At 45.4% G+C, this 21,452-nt stretch overlaps 1 protein-coding gene across 1 annotated transcript in view; it reads right to left on the reverse strand.

Moving 5' to 3' along the window:
• Positions 1-619: 619 nt before the first annotated feature.
• The window catches only part of ITPKA (inositol-trisphosphate 3-kinase A), a 52,450-nt gene continuing 31,617 nt past the window's right edge, over positions 620-21,452 (reverse strand). Inside the window, exons 2-7 of the mRNA XM_067557950.1 lie at positions 19,005-19,101; positions 17,145-17,358; positions 14,743-14,947; positions 8,675-8,776; positions 7,289-7,360; positions 620-6,226 (exon numbers count right to left, since the gene is read on the reverse strand). Of these exons, the coding sequence (XP_067414051.1) occupies positions 6,023-6,226; positions 7,289-7,360; positions 8,675-8,776; positions 14,743-14,947; positions 17,145-17,358; positions 19,005-19,101 (894 nt within the window). The 3' untranslated portion in view covers positions 620-6,022. The remainder of the gene's footprint in view (positions 6,227-7,288; positions 7,361-8,674; positions 8,777-14,742; positions 14,948-17,144; positions 17,359-19,004; positions 19,102-21,452) is intronic.

Raw genomic sequence — 21,452 nt, forward strand, 5'->3', positions numbered from 1 at the left:
CTGTACTGGTTCCCACAGTGCAGAATGTCACTGCTCTCTTTCCTCTATTTGCAATTCCTTGGACTTCCCCAGTAAAAATAAGATACACTGGAGGTGGTGGCATATGCCACATTCCACCAGGCTCTACTGAAACAGCAGCAAACTCAGAAAGAGTGCTGGCAATTCACTCCAGTCTCACCCTTATGTTCATTCCAAAATAGCAGGACTCTGTCTGTATTTCCCCCCATCCCTTCCAGAGACAACAGGGTTATTGGGTCAGACACAGGTGTGCCAATGCCCCTTCCAAATGTTGATAAAATCATTCAGTGGGGGAAACCATTGACAGACAAATCTTTTCCTTGGGAGACAGTAGGGTTTCTTTTTCATACACTTCCCAGACTGAGCTCAGTTTGGGTGGAAGTAAATTCAAAATGACCGCATATGTTGTGACCAATTAAGAAAGTATTTGTTCGGTTTTCTCTTCTAACATTCAGGACTTCAGTCTCATTCAATCAAATAGGTCTGCAGTATTGGGGTGCACTTTTTTTTTTTTAAATAGGAGATAATGGAAGAACTCCCACATCAAATGCAGTCCTTGGAATAGGTAAAGAGCAGCACTGAGAACAAAATACAAGCTGTGTTGTGCTAGTGCCCTACAAAGCTCATAAGATAAGATCCATTCATTAAAAAAAAAAAAAATCAGCAAAGCTACCAAAGATTTCCTTACAGGAACTTCAAAGAAGTGCAACAGAAACTCTTGGAGGAATAATCTCCTGCAGGGTTTTTCTGTAGAGGAGAGAAAAAGAAATCACACTTCATGTATCAAACCACGTTGGATGGCTTTTTTTCCCCAAACTTATTTATTTGGTAACATATACACCTTGGAATAACAAGTACTCAACCGATACAGTCAGAATGTCAAAAATGACCTTAGTCATAAATTGTAGTGTTCAGAACAGGATGCACTGTAGAGGATACAGGCCATTAGCTCTCAGTATCTTGATAACAACAAACAGTAATAATAATAATAATACAAAAAATAAGCAAAGGCCCTCTGAATTGTTTAAGGGTTTGGTTCAACTCCCCGTGAAGTCTTTCAATTGACTTCAATAGAAATTGGATCAGGCCCTAAGTGACTTCTTCCCTCTGTAGAGAATTAAAAAAGGGATTTCAATTTGTACTTCTTGGGCTGAGTTTCATCTGAACTTACATCCTTCAGGGATTGTCAGTAATCTGTTGTTTTTAATTCAGTTGAACTATTTATTTGCATTTCTCTATACTGCATCTTTCTTCCAAGGATCTCAAAGCACCCTATGAACAATAATTAATGAAGCCTCACAACATCCCTGTGAGGTAGGTAAGTATTATTGTTCCCATTTTACAGATGGGAAAACTGAGGCATAGGAAGTTTGCCCATGACCACAGAGCAAGTCAGTGGAAGAGATAGGAAATAGTCTAGGAGTCCTGGTTCCCAATTCTATGTTCTAACTACTGTATAAAACTCCCTCTCTTTCTTCTTTCATATAACTGACACCACAGTACCAGCAAGTAGGAGTTGGATTGTGGCTTCTTCCAAACTAGTCCTGGTATAGGCCAAAAAGCCATCTCAAAACAACTTTGCTACAACTATCATTTTGAAATGGACCTGAGTTTCACAGCTCAATGTCTCTTGTAATAAAGCTTTTCTTTTTGCTGTTCTCTCCAACAAGTGCACAGGAATGGATCACTTTCCATGACAGAGCACTTTCCCCTGAGATTGTCTACTGCAAAATACCCTTTCAAATGACAGTTCTGCTGTTTTTGGAGCCATTGCTTCCATATCGCCTCCAACTGCCATTTGGAACTGTAGAACCAAACGGAACTGACATGAGTCCTAGATAGATCTTGGTTTCTCAATTCTGCCCAAAGGAAATTCACCACCAATTTTTTCCTAGAGCTTGAGGTTGTGTGGTGCAGAATGCTGGCATGGGTAGTCACAAAAGAAGGAAATTTAACTCTCACTACCAATTAAAACTAGACAGAATAAACAACATGTTAATAAATGAACATTAAGTAATAATTTTGCACTTGTAGGGAGAATAACTGCATGACCTAAAAGGTCTTTTCCATCTCTAACTTCTGTGATTTTACTATTTTGGTCCCTGATAGGACTGCCTGAAGTAACAATCACATAATGAAGGCCGTGGGTTTTCTCATCTAATTAACCCTAATAAGAATTCATAGATTTAAGCTGTAAAGAACTATTTGTGTGTTTCTTAGTCTATTACCTATTCTCTTGAAACATTGCAAGCAGAGTTGTTTTCATTAGGGCTGTGGGAAAGAAGGAAAACATTTTCACCATATTTTTGGTAAATGTCATTGCAGATAATTTGGCTTTCTTAGACAATTTCACAACTTGGGGGCATAGAGAATAAAAACATGCATGCTTTCTACCCAAAGACTACATTCACTTGAAAAGGGGCCTAAATTTTCTGTAAGTCATGTCCTATTTCAAACAAACTTGAAACCTTTTCAGCTCAAAAACAGGACCATTTTCACTGAATATAAACCCCCAAATATTCACAAACATAGGGTAAGTTTTGAATTTGCAACGAAACAAAAACAATTTCAGATTTCAAGCGATTCCAGGTGCTGGCATAAAATATTCATACTGCTCTATTTCAATTGCTTCTCCAGTATACCTTGTCTAACTGATTTTTTAGGTCATTATTGGCATGGTCAGAACTATTAACATGGATGCTTTCTTTAATGCAGATGAAAAATAACTGAGATTATTAAGACTGACTGGGCTCCAATTACAGTACATGAACCAAAGTGGCTTCCTTTAGAAGTTATCCTAGACTCCTCAGCCCTTATTACAATCATTACACATACATTTAGCTCCAAGCAAGAACTATACAAACAGTCTCCTGTATCCCACTTGGCAGCGATCATTGGCGTAGTGATTCCCTACAGAAGCACAGAACTACTTGCAGTTATTCCAAAGTTCCTGAAGTTTCTTTTGACTATGGTTGTATTGTCAAAAGAGAGGATTTCCAATCAACTGATGTTAGTTTAATACCTTTTAACATCTAAAAACCAAGTGATTTTAATGACTATATGGTCTTGTTACATGACTGATGGCTCCAACTTGGAAAAGACATTGTCAGATATCTGGATACCGAATGAGCACATAAATATTAATTTGTATTGGGGTAGCACCTAGGGATCCCAATCAAGGGATATAGCATAGCAATCAGACCTCTAGTCTAGCTAAGGTAATACCTTGCTTTCAAATATGGTGAATTCCTGATGCTTCCAGGGAAGAACTCCCATAATAGATCTAGCCAACAGTGTAATGCTGTCTATGGTGATATATTTCCTTTCTGATCCCTGTGCACTCAGCCTATGTCCTGAAACTCTAGATGTGGCAAAAGAATGAACTTGGCACCACCAGGAAATCCGAGCCACAAGCAAAAAGATCAAGAATCAAAGCCTTGGTGTAAAATAGCATGTTGATAACTCGGCTGCTAGTATTTATATGAATTCATTTTTTTCCTCTAAAATAATTACGCCCTTGAAAAATAAACTTTGTCCCCTCACCCACCTGCTAAAGAGAGATGCCACTGAACTTCACAAATGTTATCCAGCTGGAACAGCCAGCATTACCTCTTCATCAGCCTCTCAAATATCATGTATAGTTTGAAAGTCACATGGTGCCTGAACAATGTGATGCTATTTACTTCCCATAGTATCTGTAACCTCATTAGGAACCACCTGAAAATGGTTAAGAATGTTCTTAGACAGAAAAGAGGATAGGCCAGGTCAAGGAGTGAGAGAAAAGGTCAACCACCGCTGACCCTGGCAAAACTTAGGGCTGGACTACACTATACAGTTATGTTAGTCTCATGTATCCCACTTGGCAGCAATCATTGGCGTAGTGATGTCATGTCAGTGATGTCTACACTACAGCCTTCCTTCCATCCATGTAAGTGCCCTTCTACACTGACATAACTCCACCTCCGTAAAAGGCATAAGGCTTATATCGGTGTAGTTAGGATGATGCAGAGTCTGTGTAGACACTGCGTCCCTTACATTGGCTGTTGGCTGTCTTGTCAATTTCACACCAGGAGCCATGAAACTTATAAGAAAGCTGGGCAAGGGGAGCCCAGCTGCCTCCCAATCCCCTGGAGACCTGGGAGCTTCCATCACTCCCTGCTGGGAACTGTGCAGCCTTGTCAATTGAAACTGACAAAGCTGTCCAGATCTCAGTGGGGAGCAGGCGGCAAGGCAGAGGCTGAGAAACCATGGCAGCTGGACCCCACTCTCTGGGGGCAAGAAGCCGCGGGAGGCTTCTCCCAGTGGGGAACAGGGAGGGGAGAATCTCTGGGTGCTTTCCCCAGCTCCCAGCAGGGAACGGAGCGCGGGAGCAGCCCACGGGGAGCTGTGGAGCCTGTGGGGCAGCCAGGCTCCCGGCAGGCAGCTGCCAGTGGAGCTGAGAGACCGGGCTCTCGGCTCCCCACACTGCCCGTTAGGTCGGTGGAAGTGCTTCTGGTGAGGACACGCACCACCAACCCAAGGAGGGTAGTGTGGACGTGAACCACCATAATAATTACTGCAGTGGCTGTAAGTTGACCTAATATAGGTCGACTTATGTTTCTAGTGTAGACATATCCTAAGACAACCACTGCCATGAACTACTGTAGAACCGCAAAGATACGAACACCTCGGGAATAGAAGTTGTTTGTAACATTATAGTACCGTACCCTGCAGTCAGTGTCTTCCAGCTGAGGCTGGGAGAGTTCTCAGCAAAGGTGGTTTGCAAAGGCCTGGTTTGCAAGTAGCTCCCTGCCCTATTCCTGTGTCTTGCCTTTGGGCTGAACTGGGGGGGCCTGCCCTGCACCCTTGGCACTACAAGCCCCAGCCCTCAGCCAATTGTCCCCAGAGTTTGCCCTGCTCTGTGCACTGCCTGCTGCGCTACAGAGGCAGCATGTGGCAGGGGGTTGGTGCCAGCCCGCTGCCAGCGCCCCTTCCTCCCCAGTTCGTTTGTCCCCCTCCTGACGGGGGGGTGGGGGGCAGGTGTGGTTAAAACAGCATCCCCCTCTCAGTGGGGCGGGAAGGGGGTTGGAACAGTGCCCACCCAAGGCTTACAGGAAACAGCACAGACCCTAGGCTGCTTCTGCTCTGCATGCTTTGGCTGCCTTGGGCTGGTAGCAGGGCTCACAGCAATGCTCGTGAACCTCAGCATCTTCACCTCCTACCTGTAAGTGGCTGCCCCTCACATGGCAAGTAGAGTTCGGGATAGGAAACCCAGATGTGCCGACCTTTAAGATGCAATACAGGCACAGTATAGTATTTGCTTTCTTTTTTTTTGTCCCCCCTCCGCTGCTGCCTGACTGCCTACTTCCAGTTCCACAGGGTGTTCGGTTGACTGGTCAGTTTGTAACTCTGGTGTTCATATCTTGGAGGTTCTACTGTATAATCACCCTTCTCCCATGTTTCCTGGGCCTCATCAGTTCCCATCTTGCGCACCCTTGTAATGCAACACAACAGCTGGGCTGGCCCCACCTAATCTATAACATAAATGACAGCCTAGGGACATGGGGTTAGGGAGCAAACACTCCTGCTGTTTTCAAAGCAGTCCCATCCACTGGAGAATTCTGCTCAGCCCTCCCTACACCCCTAAGCAATCTGTCATTTACTGTGGTTCAGTAAAGGGCAATCTAGAGTTGCTTTGGTTTACCTGAAATCAGAGTCACTCTGATTTACTGTACAAACCTCCTGGAATCATGCTGGTTTGGTTCCTGAGTTTGGAGACTCTGATTCACTGAGGACCAATCCGAAGTTAATCTGATTAATTAAAGACCAATCCTGAGTCACTCTAGTTCATGGAGGGCCAATGCAGTCACTTTGATCATGAACAGTCTGGCTCTGAAAGCAGCTCCATTTGCACGGCAATAACCCCAGGAGTTTGGAGAGAGTTAAAGGAGTTTCCCTCCAACGGAGAAATCCCAGTAGAGTGGAAGGTCACAAGGCAGTCCCATGAATTTGCACTAGTCTTTTCTCATCTTTCGGTGATACTGTCTAAGATTTTAATCAAATTGTCCAATCCCAGCAGGTACCCATCCTCCCGGTTGCCTTCCTGCCAGGGGATCCTGTGGTCCAAGGTCTGCCCATCAGGGAGAAGTGTTGTCTTTCCAAAATCAATCAGCCACACATTGGCATGCCTGCTGTCATCATGCACAAAGAGTAGTGAACTTCCAATGACCTGCAGAGTGGAGATTGGTGATCATACACAGAAGTGTTATTGAAGTCTCCCTCACCCTCCCACCTCCCTGCTGTGAGCAAGGCCCCATCAGTTATACCTGTACAAACAGATGATGACTGCTGGGCTGCAAAGCCTATACAATGACAAGAAGTGTGCCAGCTGCTTACTGTAACATGACTGCACTGTACTGACATAAGGGCACCAAGGGGCAGGACTCCAGCAGACAGAAGGGAACAGACGTGACCCTTTGGCTCACTGACAATGTATCTGGGTTATTTGGGAGGGGACATGGTGTCTGGAGAGAGATCATGGCCCAAATCAATGAGTGATTAACAAAAATCCTGCCAGCGGCTAAGGGGGAATTACCACCAACAATGTAAAATAAAATTGCCAGCTCTCAAAGCTTCAAAATCAATCAAACACGCATAGTCTGCTAAGGACCACTGCACCAGTCAGCGTGACCACAGTCGAGGGCATTGCACCAGGCGTCAGGCAGTGAATTTCTTAGATCTGGCTCAAACTTGCACATCCACAAATCTCATAGCTTGAATTGTAGTAAACACACCAATAATGCTGAGCAGGTACCAGTGACATTACCTTCTCTACGACCTTGCCTGCTAGGAGAAATGAGGGCACTTATTTACACTGATGTAAATCAGGAGGAACTCCACTGAAGTTGCTAGTGTAAAATCAGAATTAGGTGCTGCCACCATACCGAATGAGAGCTCCCACAGCACCCCTCGCTCATCTCCTTCGGGAACAGACCAGGCATGGGGTAGCTGCGAGAAGCCAGCACTAGTAAACCATTCCTTACAGTGAACTCCTGCTGAGGGAAGCTGGGATTGGAGGATTTATCACCTCTCATCTGGAACTGGAACTCTCTGCTCTTGGGTAGGAGACTTGGTGGCTCAAGTGTGGTTAATATGTATCATTCCTCTTCTGTTCGGTACTCTCCTCAAGTCCCTCTCTCACCAACAGGCCATTCTAAGAGCTTATCTGAATGGCAAGCTGAGGCAGCAATAAGTCCCCCGGCAGCGCTGCACTCAGCCCCTGCGCGCTCACCTCATGTCGTTTAAAGAAGTCTGAGGACTCGAGGATGATGTGGATATCATGCAGACGCTTGAGGTATTTTTTCTGAAACGGAGTGGGAAAAAAAAATCCATGCACATTTTAATGTCACTTTGGTGAGGGAAAACAAGTAATAAAAGAGCGCGAAATCAATCTCTGGTGCAACTTCCCTGACATTAATGGTGTTACACCAGGGATTGATTTGCCCCAAGGTTTTCACTCAATCTGTCAGGTACAATACATGCCCCTGCAAAGGCTCAGCACGATCCAATGCCTGAGCCATCTTTAGGCAGCAGAGAGGGATACTTGGCTTACAATGATCATTATAACCATTATAACAATGCTCTTCATACTAGGACACACACTCTTTAGGCTCATGGTCCAACAAAAAACTACACTTCAATAACCTGCCTGTTCTCAAATGAACACAGTGTGGTGGCACAGGGCAAGGGCTTATCTGCACTGGCTTCACACGTGTGCCTGGGTCACAATCCCAACAAACTCAGGTGTCTGGCTCTGGAAGCAGTGGTGTGTCACCTGGCTGGAGAACCAGGATCTTAAGGCTTGGGCATCCTTCATTTCAGACAAAAGAATGGACATGTTGCAACAATTCCCCTCCCTCTCCACAATGAGAGCTGAATTTTGTTAAGAGAGGGAGAATGTGGGCCAAATTTGGGGCCTGTCAAACTGTTTTCCCACTGCCCAGCACTTCTGGTAAGGTTGGGTGGCGGGGGGAAGAATGTTCATGTTAGCTGGCACATTGTCTTTGAAGTGCTGATGTTCCACTGAGGTGGCCTCTGTGTTGCAGTGGAATGAGATAGCAGCCTTTGAAGTCATGAGACATGTTATACTGCCACAGGGAGGCCATAGAACAGGCCAGCAAGGAAGGAGTTAATATTATCCAATCAAAGACCACAGCATGGGAATATAGAAGTTGCTTCTCAAGCAAAGTCTCACACATGGCAGCACAATGCACCACCAATCTCCCTCCACTCCCACTTCCTGGCTTTGTCTTCACTAGATTTAATTTGTGATTCACAAGTTTTCCTATTAACACACCCCTGTTCAGACACCAATGCCTCTCTCTTGTGCCAGTCATGACACATCAGAAGGCAGCCACCACAATCTGAGGCAAAGGGCAAACCACTAGTTAGTTTGTCTCACTTTTTGCTATCTCAAAGTGTCTGCAGTGAAAACACACAGCTACATCCAATCACAATCATTGATGGATGATTATCTGCCAACTCCTATCCATAAACCCACTGATTCCCCACCCCCACCCTCTGGATTTTCTTCCTTGGAAGTTTCAAGGTGGAAGCCCTGGTCACATGTCCCAAAGGGGTCTGAATGGACCACAGATTAGTACTGCTCAAGACTCACCAGAATAGTTGTGTTGCCCTCAATGAATTCCATAAAAACCTGGAAAACTTGCTCCTGTGTCTTCGTCGTTTTGAAGTTTGTGTTACACGTCCCGTCAGCTCTCTGCACACAAACACAGAGAGAGAAGGGTTTCTATTATGTATCAAAAATAATTCAGCCAATCAGTAAAGCCTCCTGAATCATCAACAGCTCGGTTCTATCTGTCACTAATCAATAGAAGTGGATGGCTGGATGAGATGAGGCAATACATTACACAAGAGCTGAAGAGGACAAGAAAGACAAACCAAATACCTTTGAATACCACTCGGTTTCCTGTTGATTACAGTTTCAAAAGACCTCTCAAATATTATTAGTCTGTCGCAGGGTTTCCCTCTCACCTCACAAGAGACTGCAACTTGCTAATGGGTCAACCACAGGGTGCTCTTTGGCTGCTTTCTTTTCTAGATTGACAGGTATCCCCCCCATAGCTATGTGTGGGAGGGGATATTTTGTGGCCTCTCAAACCCAGTTTGTGTTACTCCATCTCTCTTTCAGTGGGGAAACCACAGGACTGTGGGTGAGATTCTCAGTCCCCGATAAAATCTTTTTTCATATTAGCAAGTCCTAAGTCAGAGAAGACAAAATTACTTGCTGATAATAAAAACTCTGTGTTTGTAACAGTGTGGTTGTTTGAATGAGCACGTGTGCCAGTGTACTGAGTATGTGAGTGAATTTGCAAGGAAAAAGGTGTGTGGGAGCATGCATTTAATTGTGTATAGAAGAAAGTTTAAAGAATCTGTGTATTCGCAATGCAACTGCACATGGCAACAAGATGCAGGCACATGTGTGTGCCTGTAATGATCAATTTGTGTTTGTGAGTTTGTATGCATACGAGAAGGGTGTGTGAATCTGGGCACATTTGTCAACATGCCCTCTGGGTAACCTTCTGGGTGTCATTATCTCTATGTATGACATGAATACTTACTTTTTAGGCCGTACATGCATGGCACAGACCAATAATAGTAGCTGGTAGCTTACATTTGCAAGAAGGATGCAGTGTTATAAAACCACATCCCTCCTCATCATATTCATGAAATTAAATGCAGCATTTCTATTATAGGAGTAAATCAACCACATACAGACATCTATCTTCCTCCTACAAGACAAAGTGACTGCACCACGGGGTAAAATTCAGCTCTAAGCAAGTGAAACACCATTTATATCAGAGGAGGAATACAACATGTACTATAAAACTTCCAGGATTATCATACAAGAAAGTTAACTGACTGTATGGTAAAAGTAGTTATAACACCCACCCACTTCACAGACTATTGTACAGCAGAATAAACTGCTTTTATTCCAAGATGGTGAAGACGGTGGGCTAGATTTGAATGTGGTGATGTAAAGTTGATGCAGCATACATAAGTTATGCAACTGAAGTGCAGTAGGTAGGCAGTGGAATTCAGGAGCAATCTGAAGTGCTTTATAGCAGCACACCAATGTGTACGGAGGAGTTTGGAATTTCAATCTGCAGTCTAAATGGCATGCTAGCTATGTAGGTCTATATTCCAGTGACACCAGTAAAATACCTAGCTAGCTGGGAAATACCAAACTGCTTTTGCTGCTTTTATGCTCCCATTAAATATACGTCCAACTTTGAGTTACACCATCCCTTCCATTCTATATCATCATCTTGGTTTGTGCTTTGTCTTGCGTACCCCCAATTTTCACCTCACTTAAAAACTATTTGCTTACAAAATCAGACATAAAACCAGAAAAGAGTCATAGCACACTATTACTGAAAAATTGTTTACTTTCCCATTTTTCCCAATACAATTATAAAATAAATCAACTGGAATATAAATATTATACTTGTATTTCAGTGTATAGTATGTAGAGGAGTATAAACAAGTCATTGTCCATATGAAATTTTAGTTTGTACTGACTTCGCTAATGCTTTTTATGTAGCCTGTTATAAAACTAGTCAAACAGCTGGATGAGTAGATGTACCCCCTGGAGGATCCCTGCGCATACCCACAGAGGTACATGTACCCCTGGTTCAGAACCACTGCCTTATCCCAAAGCGCAGGTGGTGTGGCCATGCTCAAACCACATCCATTTTCCTTGAAGCCATGCCTTTGGCAGTCTCTCCATCAGGCCCTTACCATACCTCCAGTGTAAGGACTTGTCTACTTGGGGGGCTAATGCACGACAAGCCAGAGTGTGAATCTACAGCACACCAAGCCCTGAGACCCCATTCAACTGCCCTCAATACACTGCAGACCTCCCCAGCTGCCCTTTGCATCTTCCATCTCCAGAGCCAATGCCATGGCTGACCAGGCATTCCAGCGGGAGCAGACTTTGCCACCCTATGGAATGGTGCTGCTTGTGTACTCTCCTGCATGGCTTCTCTGCGCTCCCACTAGAAGAGATGCAGTTCTGCAGTGCTCCCGCTACAGCATTTTGGCTACTTGCCAACATATTACTATTTTATTACATGCCTTCCATGCAAGGATCTAAATCCCTTTACAAATATTAATGAATTAAAAACTCACAGTGCCTGGGAAGGAAGGGAGGTATGTAATAACTGCAGAAACTGAGACATGAAGTGGTTAAGTGATTTTCAATATTGCCAAGTAAGTCAGCTCCTGATTCCTAGCCCTATCCTTTAGCCAGAAGACTGCTCAGACTGTCACCTGAAGAAAAGATTCTTGCTTGAGGCTTGTAGGAACACAGATCAAATGCTTTGTGCTCTAAGGCAACTCAGAAGGCTCAATTTGTCTCTAATGCAAGAGGCAGGATAGATAAATCCAACACTGTAGTGAGAGTTAACACAGGGCTGAATGAATCTTGACTTATTTCAGGGATCTGAGCATGGTGTGGAGAAAGAAGTTGCGGTGGAATGGATCAACCACAATAGTAGGTACGCAGTTCAGGAGGAAGGAATATATGCAGTGACTCAAATCTCATTTGGGTCCACTTCACCAGAGGCCTGGGTCCACTTCACTAGAGGGCCTCTATGATTTCACCCTCTTTGGTTCTCGCCCCACCAAGTCACAGGGCAGGGATACTTTTGAATGAATGATTGGGTGACTGTCTCTCACTAACCACTAGATGGCATCACTAGTTCCGCAGTGCCAAGTCAGCTCATTATAAGCTGATTTGGGCCTCTTTCAACACAGGCACTTGTCATTTGATCTGCGTGGATCGTTTTTGGGCCTGTTCCCAGCAGGCTTACTGCAGCCCCACGTCCGGGTCATTTCGCTGAGTTTTGGACCTGGTCGCTTCTGGAATTTCAGTTTCCGGCGTCATGTGACCAGAACTGGAAATGCATAATCCACCATTTTTTGCAGGGGGGGCACCTGAACTGGAAATGCATAATCTTTGTTGTGGTAAAAAAATTGGGCAGGGTTGGTCGCATTTTCGTTGGATGTGCTTCACTATCAGGGCAGGGCAGGGCAACTTTGCCACATACCCACAAGCTTACTTTTCAAAATGGGGACCTATGGGTTTCACTGCTCTAGGGGCACACAGTACCATGACTTCTCCATGATTTGAAAACAGAACTGGGATGTCATAGAATCACTGAAGACTAAGGTTGGATGGGACCTCAGGAGGTCATCTAGTCCAACCCCCTGCTCAAAGCAGGACCAACCTGAGCTAAATCATCCCAGCCAGGCCTTTGTCAAGCCAGGCCTTAAAAGCCTCTAAGGATGGAGATTCCACCAGCTCCCTAGGTAACCCATTCCAGTGCTTCACCGCCCTCCTCCTAGTGAAAAAGATTTTCCTAAAGTAATGTCATATGACGTAACTGCGCTCCATATGACAAAGTCATAGTTCTAGAACATACAGATGTAAACAGGCAGCGATGCCAAGAGGTTAGCGCATGAGACTGGTACATGAGTTCCAAATGCAGCCTGCACAATTCATCAAACATCTCTACCTCAGTTTCCCTAGCTGTAAAATGGGGATAATACTACCCAGCTATCTGGCTCACAGGGGTGTTGTGAAGATAAAGGCAATGTTTGCGGAGCACTGTGAATATTTCACGCATGATTTAAATGCTAAATATTGTGGCTCAGACTGTGCCATTACGGTACTGTCACACTCTGGGAGAAACTCCAGGCAACATTGTGCAGTGTCCCTTAGGGAAGTGCATCATATGCTCCCTAGCTCACCCAGCCAGATCTGGGAGAACCTGCTCCTGGAGACATTATCATTGAGCATTTCCTATGCACAGGAATTGGAACTGTGCAGTTCCTCTGCATAGGGTGCGGCAAGAAAGGGAAAGGCTCCTTGCTCACTCTCCTAATCACACACCAGGGCCCAAGGTAATCTTCCCCTATGAGTCATCTGCAGTGACTAGGATGCATTGGAATGTCTGCAGAGAGGCCATGTACAGGGATGTGAAATCATCTGGAGTGCTGATTCCATCACAGAGAAGAACTAAAGACTGAGATAACTAGCCTATTAATGTTACTGGATGGCTAAGGTGCTAGTGAGGAAGAGCCTAAACCCATCAGAAGTGCCCAGGAGTAAATATTAGGCCTGAAAGTTCCCACCAGTAGTTGATTGCAAGTTTGTTTGACAGGAGCCTGCACTAAGAAAAGCACCCATCATTCAGTTTGTTTCTGAGCTCAGTCCCTGCAGGTCAGGGGGAGTAGCGTCGAGAAATCCAGCACTGCATGAGCTTGGACACCCCGTTCATCCTATAACACTAGGAGACACCAAGAATGAGACAGGGAAAAGGCAGCCTAGCGAAGCAGAGAAAAAGAAATAGTTAAAAGGAGACTTTGTTTCTACACCTATCTATCCCCTCTCATTCACCTGGGCTTCAAACGTGGAAGTAGGTTTTAGAGCAGAAACCCTAGTTTCATTATCTTTCCTGTACATGTATCTTATCCTGTACAGGCTGCCAGAGAGCAGCAATGTGCCCGGATAAAAATCCTGAAGTCAAACAGAGCAACTCATGATGACTAACCTCTTATATGCAGTCAGCATCTCATAATGAACACTCACTTGTCACTTTAAAAACAAAACAACATTAGTGCTTGCACAAGGAGCTGGATTGCGTCTACAAGGTCCACTCAGAGAAGAGGCACCATCCCAGACCACATCTGTCCATAGGAAAGAAGCCAAACTAGACCAAATAAGACCAAACCCCCCTGGGAAGGAAAAGCCAGTCCATACCAGCTCGGTGGGGAAGCCAGCCAAGGCCAACCCTCAAGCAACCCTGATAGATATCCCCAGTATCTGAAGGAGAGGATAGAGCCCTGTATTTTGAAGGTGGTTACCACTGAGACTCTGAAGTGGTATTTGCCCACTTGACATACACCCACAGCGTAAGAGTAGGGCAAACGGGCCTGAAAAGTGAAAATCGTTGGAATTCTTCTGTGACACTGAAGTAACATCATAAGATGTAAGGGCTAACCCCTTCTTGTCTGAGGAGGATTAGAGGGGGGGTTACAGCTGAAGTCTGGACATTTGGGGTTCTGGGTCTTTTGTGATTCCCCTTCCTTCCCAGACTAGATATTTGCACAAATTGAAAGGGCGATTTGCCTAGACACTGGGAATGCTACATGGTGCAAGTCTAATGTTTTCACATTGTGTCAGAAATATGTGGAGGGAACGAAGGGGAGAGGTTGGGATAAATCTGTTTTACTTCAATTCACTCAGAATAAAACTGTGCGTTCCTGGGACAGCTATTGGTTAAAGGTCATGGCTGAGAGTAGGGGGAGGCGATTATTTCACCAGTTCAGTATTCTCCCTTATATCAGTTTCACTTTCATTCTGTCTACACCATGAAGTAGCTATCTGATTTCTTTTCTCAACCTCGCTGCTGCTGTTCTCAGAGCAGTTAGTGTGTGTTCGATGGGTTTGACATATTTCTTGCTTCATAACACTTTTCTTATCATTACCATGGAAGTCCTAAAGCCACAAATAAACAGACTGCGTGGCTCCAGCTAGGAAGTCAGGCTGTCTTTTCGGAAACCTGGCCGATGATGCACAGCAACAAGTAGATTAATTATCAGATCAGGCAAAGGAGTGAGCCCAGTCAACAGGAAAGGACAGCAGTGGAAGACACTCACCTTAATCCCTTCAATCCTGAAGCCCAAGTTGGCACTGGAGCTGATGGTCTCTCTCCACTGCATGTAACGGGGCTTGGTCACAGCATGCTGCACGTTCTCCTCAAACGTGGGCGCAAGAGGATCCACCTCAATCATCTTCTTGTACATGTCCTTACGTAGCTTTGGGTTCTCCCGGGCTTTAGTCAACTCTTCCTCCAGGTATGTCCTGCAAAAATAGGACAGCCCGACAAGACAGTGAGAACCCCTTTGGAATCTGAAACAATAGTAATGCCTTGCACTTCACTGCCATCTTCCAACATGGGATCTCAAAGCACATTACAAACAATAATGGACTAAACCGCACTCACTACACACCAGTGAGGAAGCTAAGTACTATCATCACTCCCATCTTACAGATAAGGAAACTCAGAAACAAGGACTAAGTGACTTTCCTAAAGTTACTTAATGAGTCAATGGCAGAACCCAGGACTTCTGACTCTCTATCCTTGCTCTAATTACATCCTTAGCTATTACCAACTATACAGCCATCCCCTAGTTATAGGGCTTGGGAGAAACACTGGATTCCCATTCCACACTATGACAAAGGAAAGCAAAGCTCAGACAGACCAACGGTAGTAACGCCAAGACTAAAGGAGCCTGGTGGAGACTGAACTCCTCTCTCAGCTCAGGAGAAATGAAAAACAAACTCCAGACATGGCTAATTTTCCAGGCCCCTGAAGCCTGTTGACGCTACATACCCCACCCAATGTACAGAACAGGACAGAAAATGACCCTGCAGCAATTGCGCATGCTCTCTGAGCTCCACTGGACTGCTTGAGCATGGCTCTCCCTCAGTGGGACTTGGATATGCCCGTGGGCTCTGCTAGGCTTCTTGCCTCCTTTATTAGGGAGAAATAAGTGGTGGCATCTCCCAAGCACCATCCACATGAGTCTCCAAAATGACAGTCACTCAGGCTACGTCTTCACTGCAGTTAGCCCAGGTGATTGACACCTCAGTCTGAGCATCTGAGACAGCCTCCCCTGCGTGAGAGCATTCCTAGAGCAAAGTCCTGCCCACGCTGTTTCTATGCTTGCCCAGGCGTGTCTGGAGGCATACCCCATGGTTCTTTGCGTGGCAATGCTTTAGGATTCTTTCCCAGTCACTTGTGTCAACTGCGGGAGAACCTGTCTGTCCTCCGGAGAGGAACTATAGGAAGGCAAGGCACTGTGATCACCAGAGGGACCATCAGCACTCGGGAGATTTAGCAGGCATCCTCACTGCAAAGTGGGCAGGATCCAGCCCAAGAAAATGGAGCTCAGACTCTAACCCTCCCCCCAGCCAAGCAAGCTAGTGCAGGCTTAAAGCACTGTGAGGTACTTAACATGTTTATTAAGGCTTGTGTGGACACACCCTCTGTGTTAAGAATTTGAGTTCACTGGCAGTTAACTCCAGGTAAAGAAGTCAAGTGAAAGGACTGAAATAATGAACAATGTTGACCCTTTACATTATCATCACTGGGTGTCTGAGATGCATGGGACAATTCACACACATTTCTCAAAGCCATTGTTCCAGGCTCTCTGCAGACTCATCTATTTATTGGTGGTGCTTGGTTCACATTTTTGAGGTTCTCTTCACAGCCACAACAACTAGACACTTTTTAAAATGCAAGCGGAGACTCTGGAGAACAACATAGTGGAAGCAGAGAGGTGTCCGTATGGCACCGGAGTGCATACCCAGTGGTTTCAGAGCTCTGACTATCAGCTCTGTCCTATCGAGCAGGAATATCTGCATTCCCAGGACTCGTTACAGCTTTGTAGAGATGTCAGGTAACAGTGCAATTATCTGTGTTTGGGAAAGAGAATTTGACTCTTGATTTTTGAGTGATGTTTTGTAGTCAGAATGGTTAATGAACTGACCATAAGTGAGTTATTTCATGCGTTTTTCTTTTTACTCTCCCTAGGCCAAGTCATATCAGGCAGATGCAATGCAAGCTTACATCAATCCGCCCCACTAAATAATTCGGCCTTGATCAAGGTAGCAGCTAAGGAAGAGAGAGAGTTCAGTGTCCAGAGGTAGGTATAATCAAGCAGCTGCAATAGGAGTTTCCTTCACACTGCTCGAGGAATGATGCCACCTTTGACTGGGTAGGGCCCCCCTATGTAAGGGATCATCCTCCCTATGAGCTTCAGCAGAGATCTCTTACCAAGCAAAGATTTCCAACTGCGCCAATTTCCATGTGAGATGTTTTGGGAGTGAGACCAACTCACTCATGTCACTAGCAGACCTTCTGCCCAGGCTTCAACCTGAGTCCCCAAAACTGAGTGCTTTATCCATCAGGCACATCATCACATCAGCCCAGCCATTCCCCAAATTAACCACATGCACTGTATGTAGAAAACAGGATCCTTTTCATGTCTCCCACCTGATCCCCATCTTACAGTCCATGACACAAGGCCCTTCAAAGTCAGCCAGCAAGTCATCCAGTTGAATGTATTTCTCGCCATCTCTCTCTACCACCCCATGGAAGGCAGGGACACAGGAGCGCAGGGGATCTTTCATCAGCAGCTCAAAGCACTCCTTTTCATTCTCAGAGAAGCGCTTCAGAATTGTACCGCTGTCAGCTGCCTTGAAACTCCCTGCAAAAATCAATACATGCTGATAACGCCAGGCTTTGTATGAGGGAAACACCTGCACTCCCCCTTCACCCACTTCACCTCATGCACCAGATAAAGAGTTCCCCTGAACAGGAAAGATAACACACTCCTTGTAAAAAATAAAAACACCCAATGCAAACACAGCCGTTGGCTGTGAAAATCCATTTGGACAAGTTCCCATATAGGAATTTATTGCTTCAAGGAGTACAGCTGGGGCAGGCCCTGTTTTTTCCATGCTAAAGTATTCATAAAAGAATTGACATATCTAGCGGCACTAAAAGGCATGGGAAGTATAATGGGCCAGACTCCACTAATATGCTGACAGCCAGGCTCTTTGTAAAATTGCACAACATTTCCAGTGTGGGCTGCGCTCCTGAATCCAGCCCAACATCCTACCTGCAGTGATTGTGAGTAGGGGGTGGGGGTGGGGGCAGAATATCAGTCGCTGATCATTAAACAGCAAGGAGGAGCCAAGCACTACCCCTTTAATACTCACACCCCACACATATACCTCCAGGAAGTGCAACTCCTTTGGAGCCTTGCTAATCTACAGGTGCAAAGTGTAGCTCAATTGTTTTACAACCCTGGATTTGCATAGTAGCCAGTGTAAACTACACAGTGCTTTCAGGCGGAGACTGGCAGTGATTAGACTGCAGCAGAGGAAGCCAGGCTCTCCAGTCCTGCCCTGCAGTACGGCAGTAACATAAGAGGAGAGAGGTAGCTGTTAGTCCCCATGGCTTGAAACAAACTCAGGACCTTAGAGCCAGTATTAAGCTTATGCCTCAATTTCAGCCTTTATCAGATCATGACCCTACACAGTCAGCCACTAGCAATTGGTCCTTCTCTGATGTGCATCAGAGACAGTGCATCAGAGAAAGTGCCAGGGATGATGGTGATCAGTGTTACAGTTAATGGAGAACTCCTGGAATCAGAAGATTAGTTGTAAGTGATGGGTCAAATCCACTTGCAGAAAACCAGATACAGGGAACTGGAGCGGATTCATGATCATTGCTCCTCCTCCAGGCAACTGATGAGGTTTTGGGATGGAACTAGAAATGCACCCATCACCTAGGATGGCACATATAAGCACATGGACACGAATCCTTCTTCACACTGCAAACCCAAGGACAACCCCCAGATAAAGTTGGGAGAGGCTGATCATGGGTGCACTGGTTACTCACTTGAGGAATGAGATAGTTAGACGCTTTATCCTAATCAACTGGGGAGGCAGCAGGGCTCCGGTTTCCCCACCCACTCTCTTGCTGGCTCTTCCCCGATATGTATTTCCCATGTAACGAGTGCTTTATGTGGCCACTCCTTTCAGCCTGACCTTTCCTTCGCTATTCACTATTACCTTGCTCTCCCCCAGTCCTAAGATCTGACAGTGCCCACCTGAAAACAGACACTTCTACTCTGAAGATGCACTTGCTGTCGGGACACGGCTGGCTGTCACTGAACTGACCCCCCAACCAACTACCACATTACCCCACCATGACCAAAGGGAAGAGCCTCTTCACCGAATCCCCATTCAAACACACAGAAGTTGCAGAAAGCTTTGAAAACAAGGTTCTCTGCTGTCTGACATCCTCCTTGTTCCAGCGCCAAATGATCTGAAATTGACCTCTCACCTGTGTGCCCAGCCAGCTGCACCCATGAATAGCGCTTCTTAAAGGGACTGATGACTGGCAAGTTGACCATCGTTTTAATTGTATTCCATGATTTTTTCTGTAATACAGAAGAGAAAAACAATTCAACAGGGCAACCTCTGAAATGCCTCTGCCCCCATGATGTATCGAGCAATCTGAAATATGTGCACACAGCTGCACTGCCCCCTGCCTGCTCTATAAGTCCCATGAATGCCCAAGGCAGAGCTGGCATTACAGTCACTGTGATGACCACTGAAGAGACGGATATCAAACTGTGTGGGCTATTAAAAACACTTGATTAACTTTAAAAATAAACAAAAATACCCCCCCAAAATACCTGCCAGTCATAAGAAAACAGTCTGCAGGAGATTTTAAAGTGGCACTCTGTGATACACATGGCACAGGGCTGTAATTCCCAGCTGGGTAGACTGAGGGTATGTCTACATGGCAAAAAACATCCCACAGCAGTAAGTCTTAGAGATCAGGTCAACTGAATCCAGCTCACAGGCTTGAGCTACAGAGCTAAAAATAGCCACATCCAGACCTTTGCACCTCAGGCTGCAGCCCAGGTTCTGAAACCTTGTGCGGGTCTTGGGACCCATAGCCTGGGCTCCAGCCCAGGCCTGAATGTCTACACTGCCATTTTTGGCCCCTTGGCTGAACCCTGCAAGCCCGATCAGTTGGCACAGGCTCTCAGACTCACTGAGCAGAGGTTGCCACATTGACATACCCAGACACACATCAGGTCTGCTCAAGCTAATGCCTGAAAATAGCAGGGTCGTCATGGCGGCACAGGTGGCGTCTTGAGCTAGCTGCTCTGAGTACGTATGTATGTACGAACGTACCCAGGGGGTTGGCCAGGATTATACTCAGGCAGCTAGTGGGAGCTACCACCAACCCCAGTGGCCACACTGCTACTTTTAAGCGCTCGTTCAAGCAGAGCTAGTGCGTTTATGTCTAAGTGCTCTGGGAGTTACACCGCCCAGCTGTTGTGTAGATGTAGGCGTAGTGTTAGAATTACATGTGCATAGGATGCAGACGCTCTTGTGACACCACGAGTTCATACCCCTGCACGCCTGAAAAATGGACACAAAGGAGCTCCAACACTACCAGCCCTCCCTCAGGCCTTGAGTCTTGTCTCACAGGCCTAATCCTAACCAGCAGGTGACTCACATTGTTCACCTGCAGAGTTTCAGAGGTACAGCTACTCTTATTTCAGTTCTGGGGTTGCCCAATCCCCCTCTGGCACCCATTTAAAGTACAATATAGAATATTTTCCAGGTTGTGGAGTTTTCTTCCTCCTCCCCCAACCCAGTTACCTTTTAACAAGGCCAGGCATTGCTACTGCCACCTTGCTCTGTCAGCTGCTGCAGCTGCTGTTGGAATACTATGGCAGGCAGAATGGGGAAACAGAGCAGCTGCTGAGAAACAGCTGCTGAGTGGGCTCTCAAAAGAAAATAACCTTTAAAAAGAGAAGCCAAAAAGGTCTCATCCTCTGGAACTGAAACTGAAGTGAGTAAGAATAGGAATCCATCATAACATTTGTACATTTATACAGCACTTTTCATCTTGAGGGATCCCAAAGTATTTTGTAAACTAGATGCACAGGAATCATTTAACCCACCACTGAAATGCAGCCATTGCTGGAGTGGGACACTGCCGCTGTTTAACAACCCACAGCAAATCTATACAACAAATGCTACTCTGCCTTTTGGCTAAGATGAAGTGTGTGATTTTTCAGACATGCTCAGACCTGGCCTTATTCTGTTCCACTGAAGTCAATGGCTCTCATTGACTTCAGTGGAAGCAGACTTAGGTCTATGCCAAAACCTTTGGAAAATCCCACCCATAATATCTACTATCACCTTTATCTGGAGATTTTAGTTTACAGCTGCAGGGGTACTGATCCATCTCTAACTTCTATGATCCCAGAAAGTTATGAATACAAAAACGGACACTGGAGAAGAAAGTCTGTAGGCAGACTGTAGTTCAACAGAGCAAAATTTAGTCTGCCCACCATTTTCCACTCATGATCTTTTATCTGGTTTATAATAAGGTCTTCCCTACTTATGCTGGTCAGTATGTGAATGAGAAAACACAAGGAATGACTTGCAAGCGCAGCAGGAAGTTGTGTTGGTGACGTGGTAGGTGACACTCTCTCTTCTAAGGGCTAGTCTACACAGGAAAGTTATACCAGTCTAAGGTAAGGTATGAATTTAAATGGTATAGTTATACCAGTATAACACCCACCCACCATGTACACTCTTATTCTGGCAAAGAAAGGCCTTTTCTAGTTTAGCTTATGTTGCTTTGGTAGTAGTTTAAGCTAAGCCCCAAAAAAGCCACTCTTTTATTCAGAATAAATGTGTCCACATGGGCAGTTATACTGGCATAACGACAGTGATTTAACTATGCCAGCATAAATGCAAA

The sequence above is a fragment of the Emydura macquarii genome, unplaced genomic scaffold (assembly GCF_026122565.2).
Source record: "Emydura macquarii macquarii isolate MOO-44397 ecotype Brisbane River unplaced genomic scaffold, CSIRO-AGI_Emac_v2 contig_1876, whole genome shotgun sequence".
NCBI lineage: Eukaryota > Metazoa > Chordata > Testudines > Chelidae > Emydura > Emydura macquarii.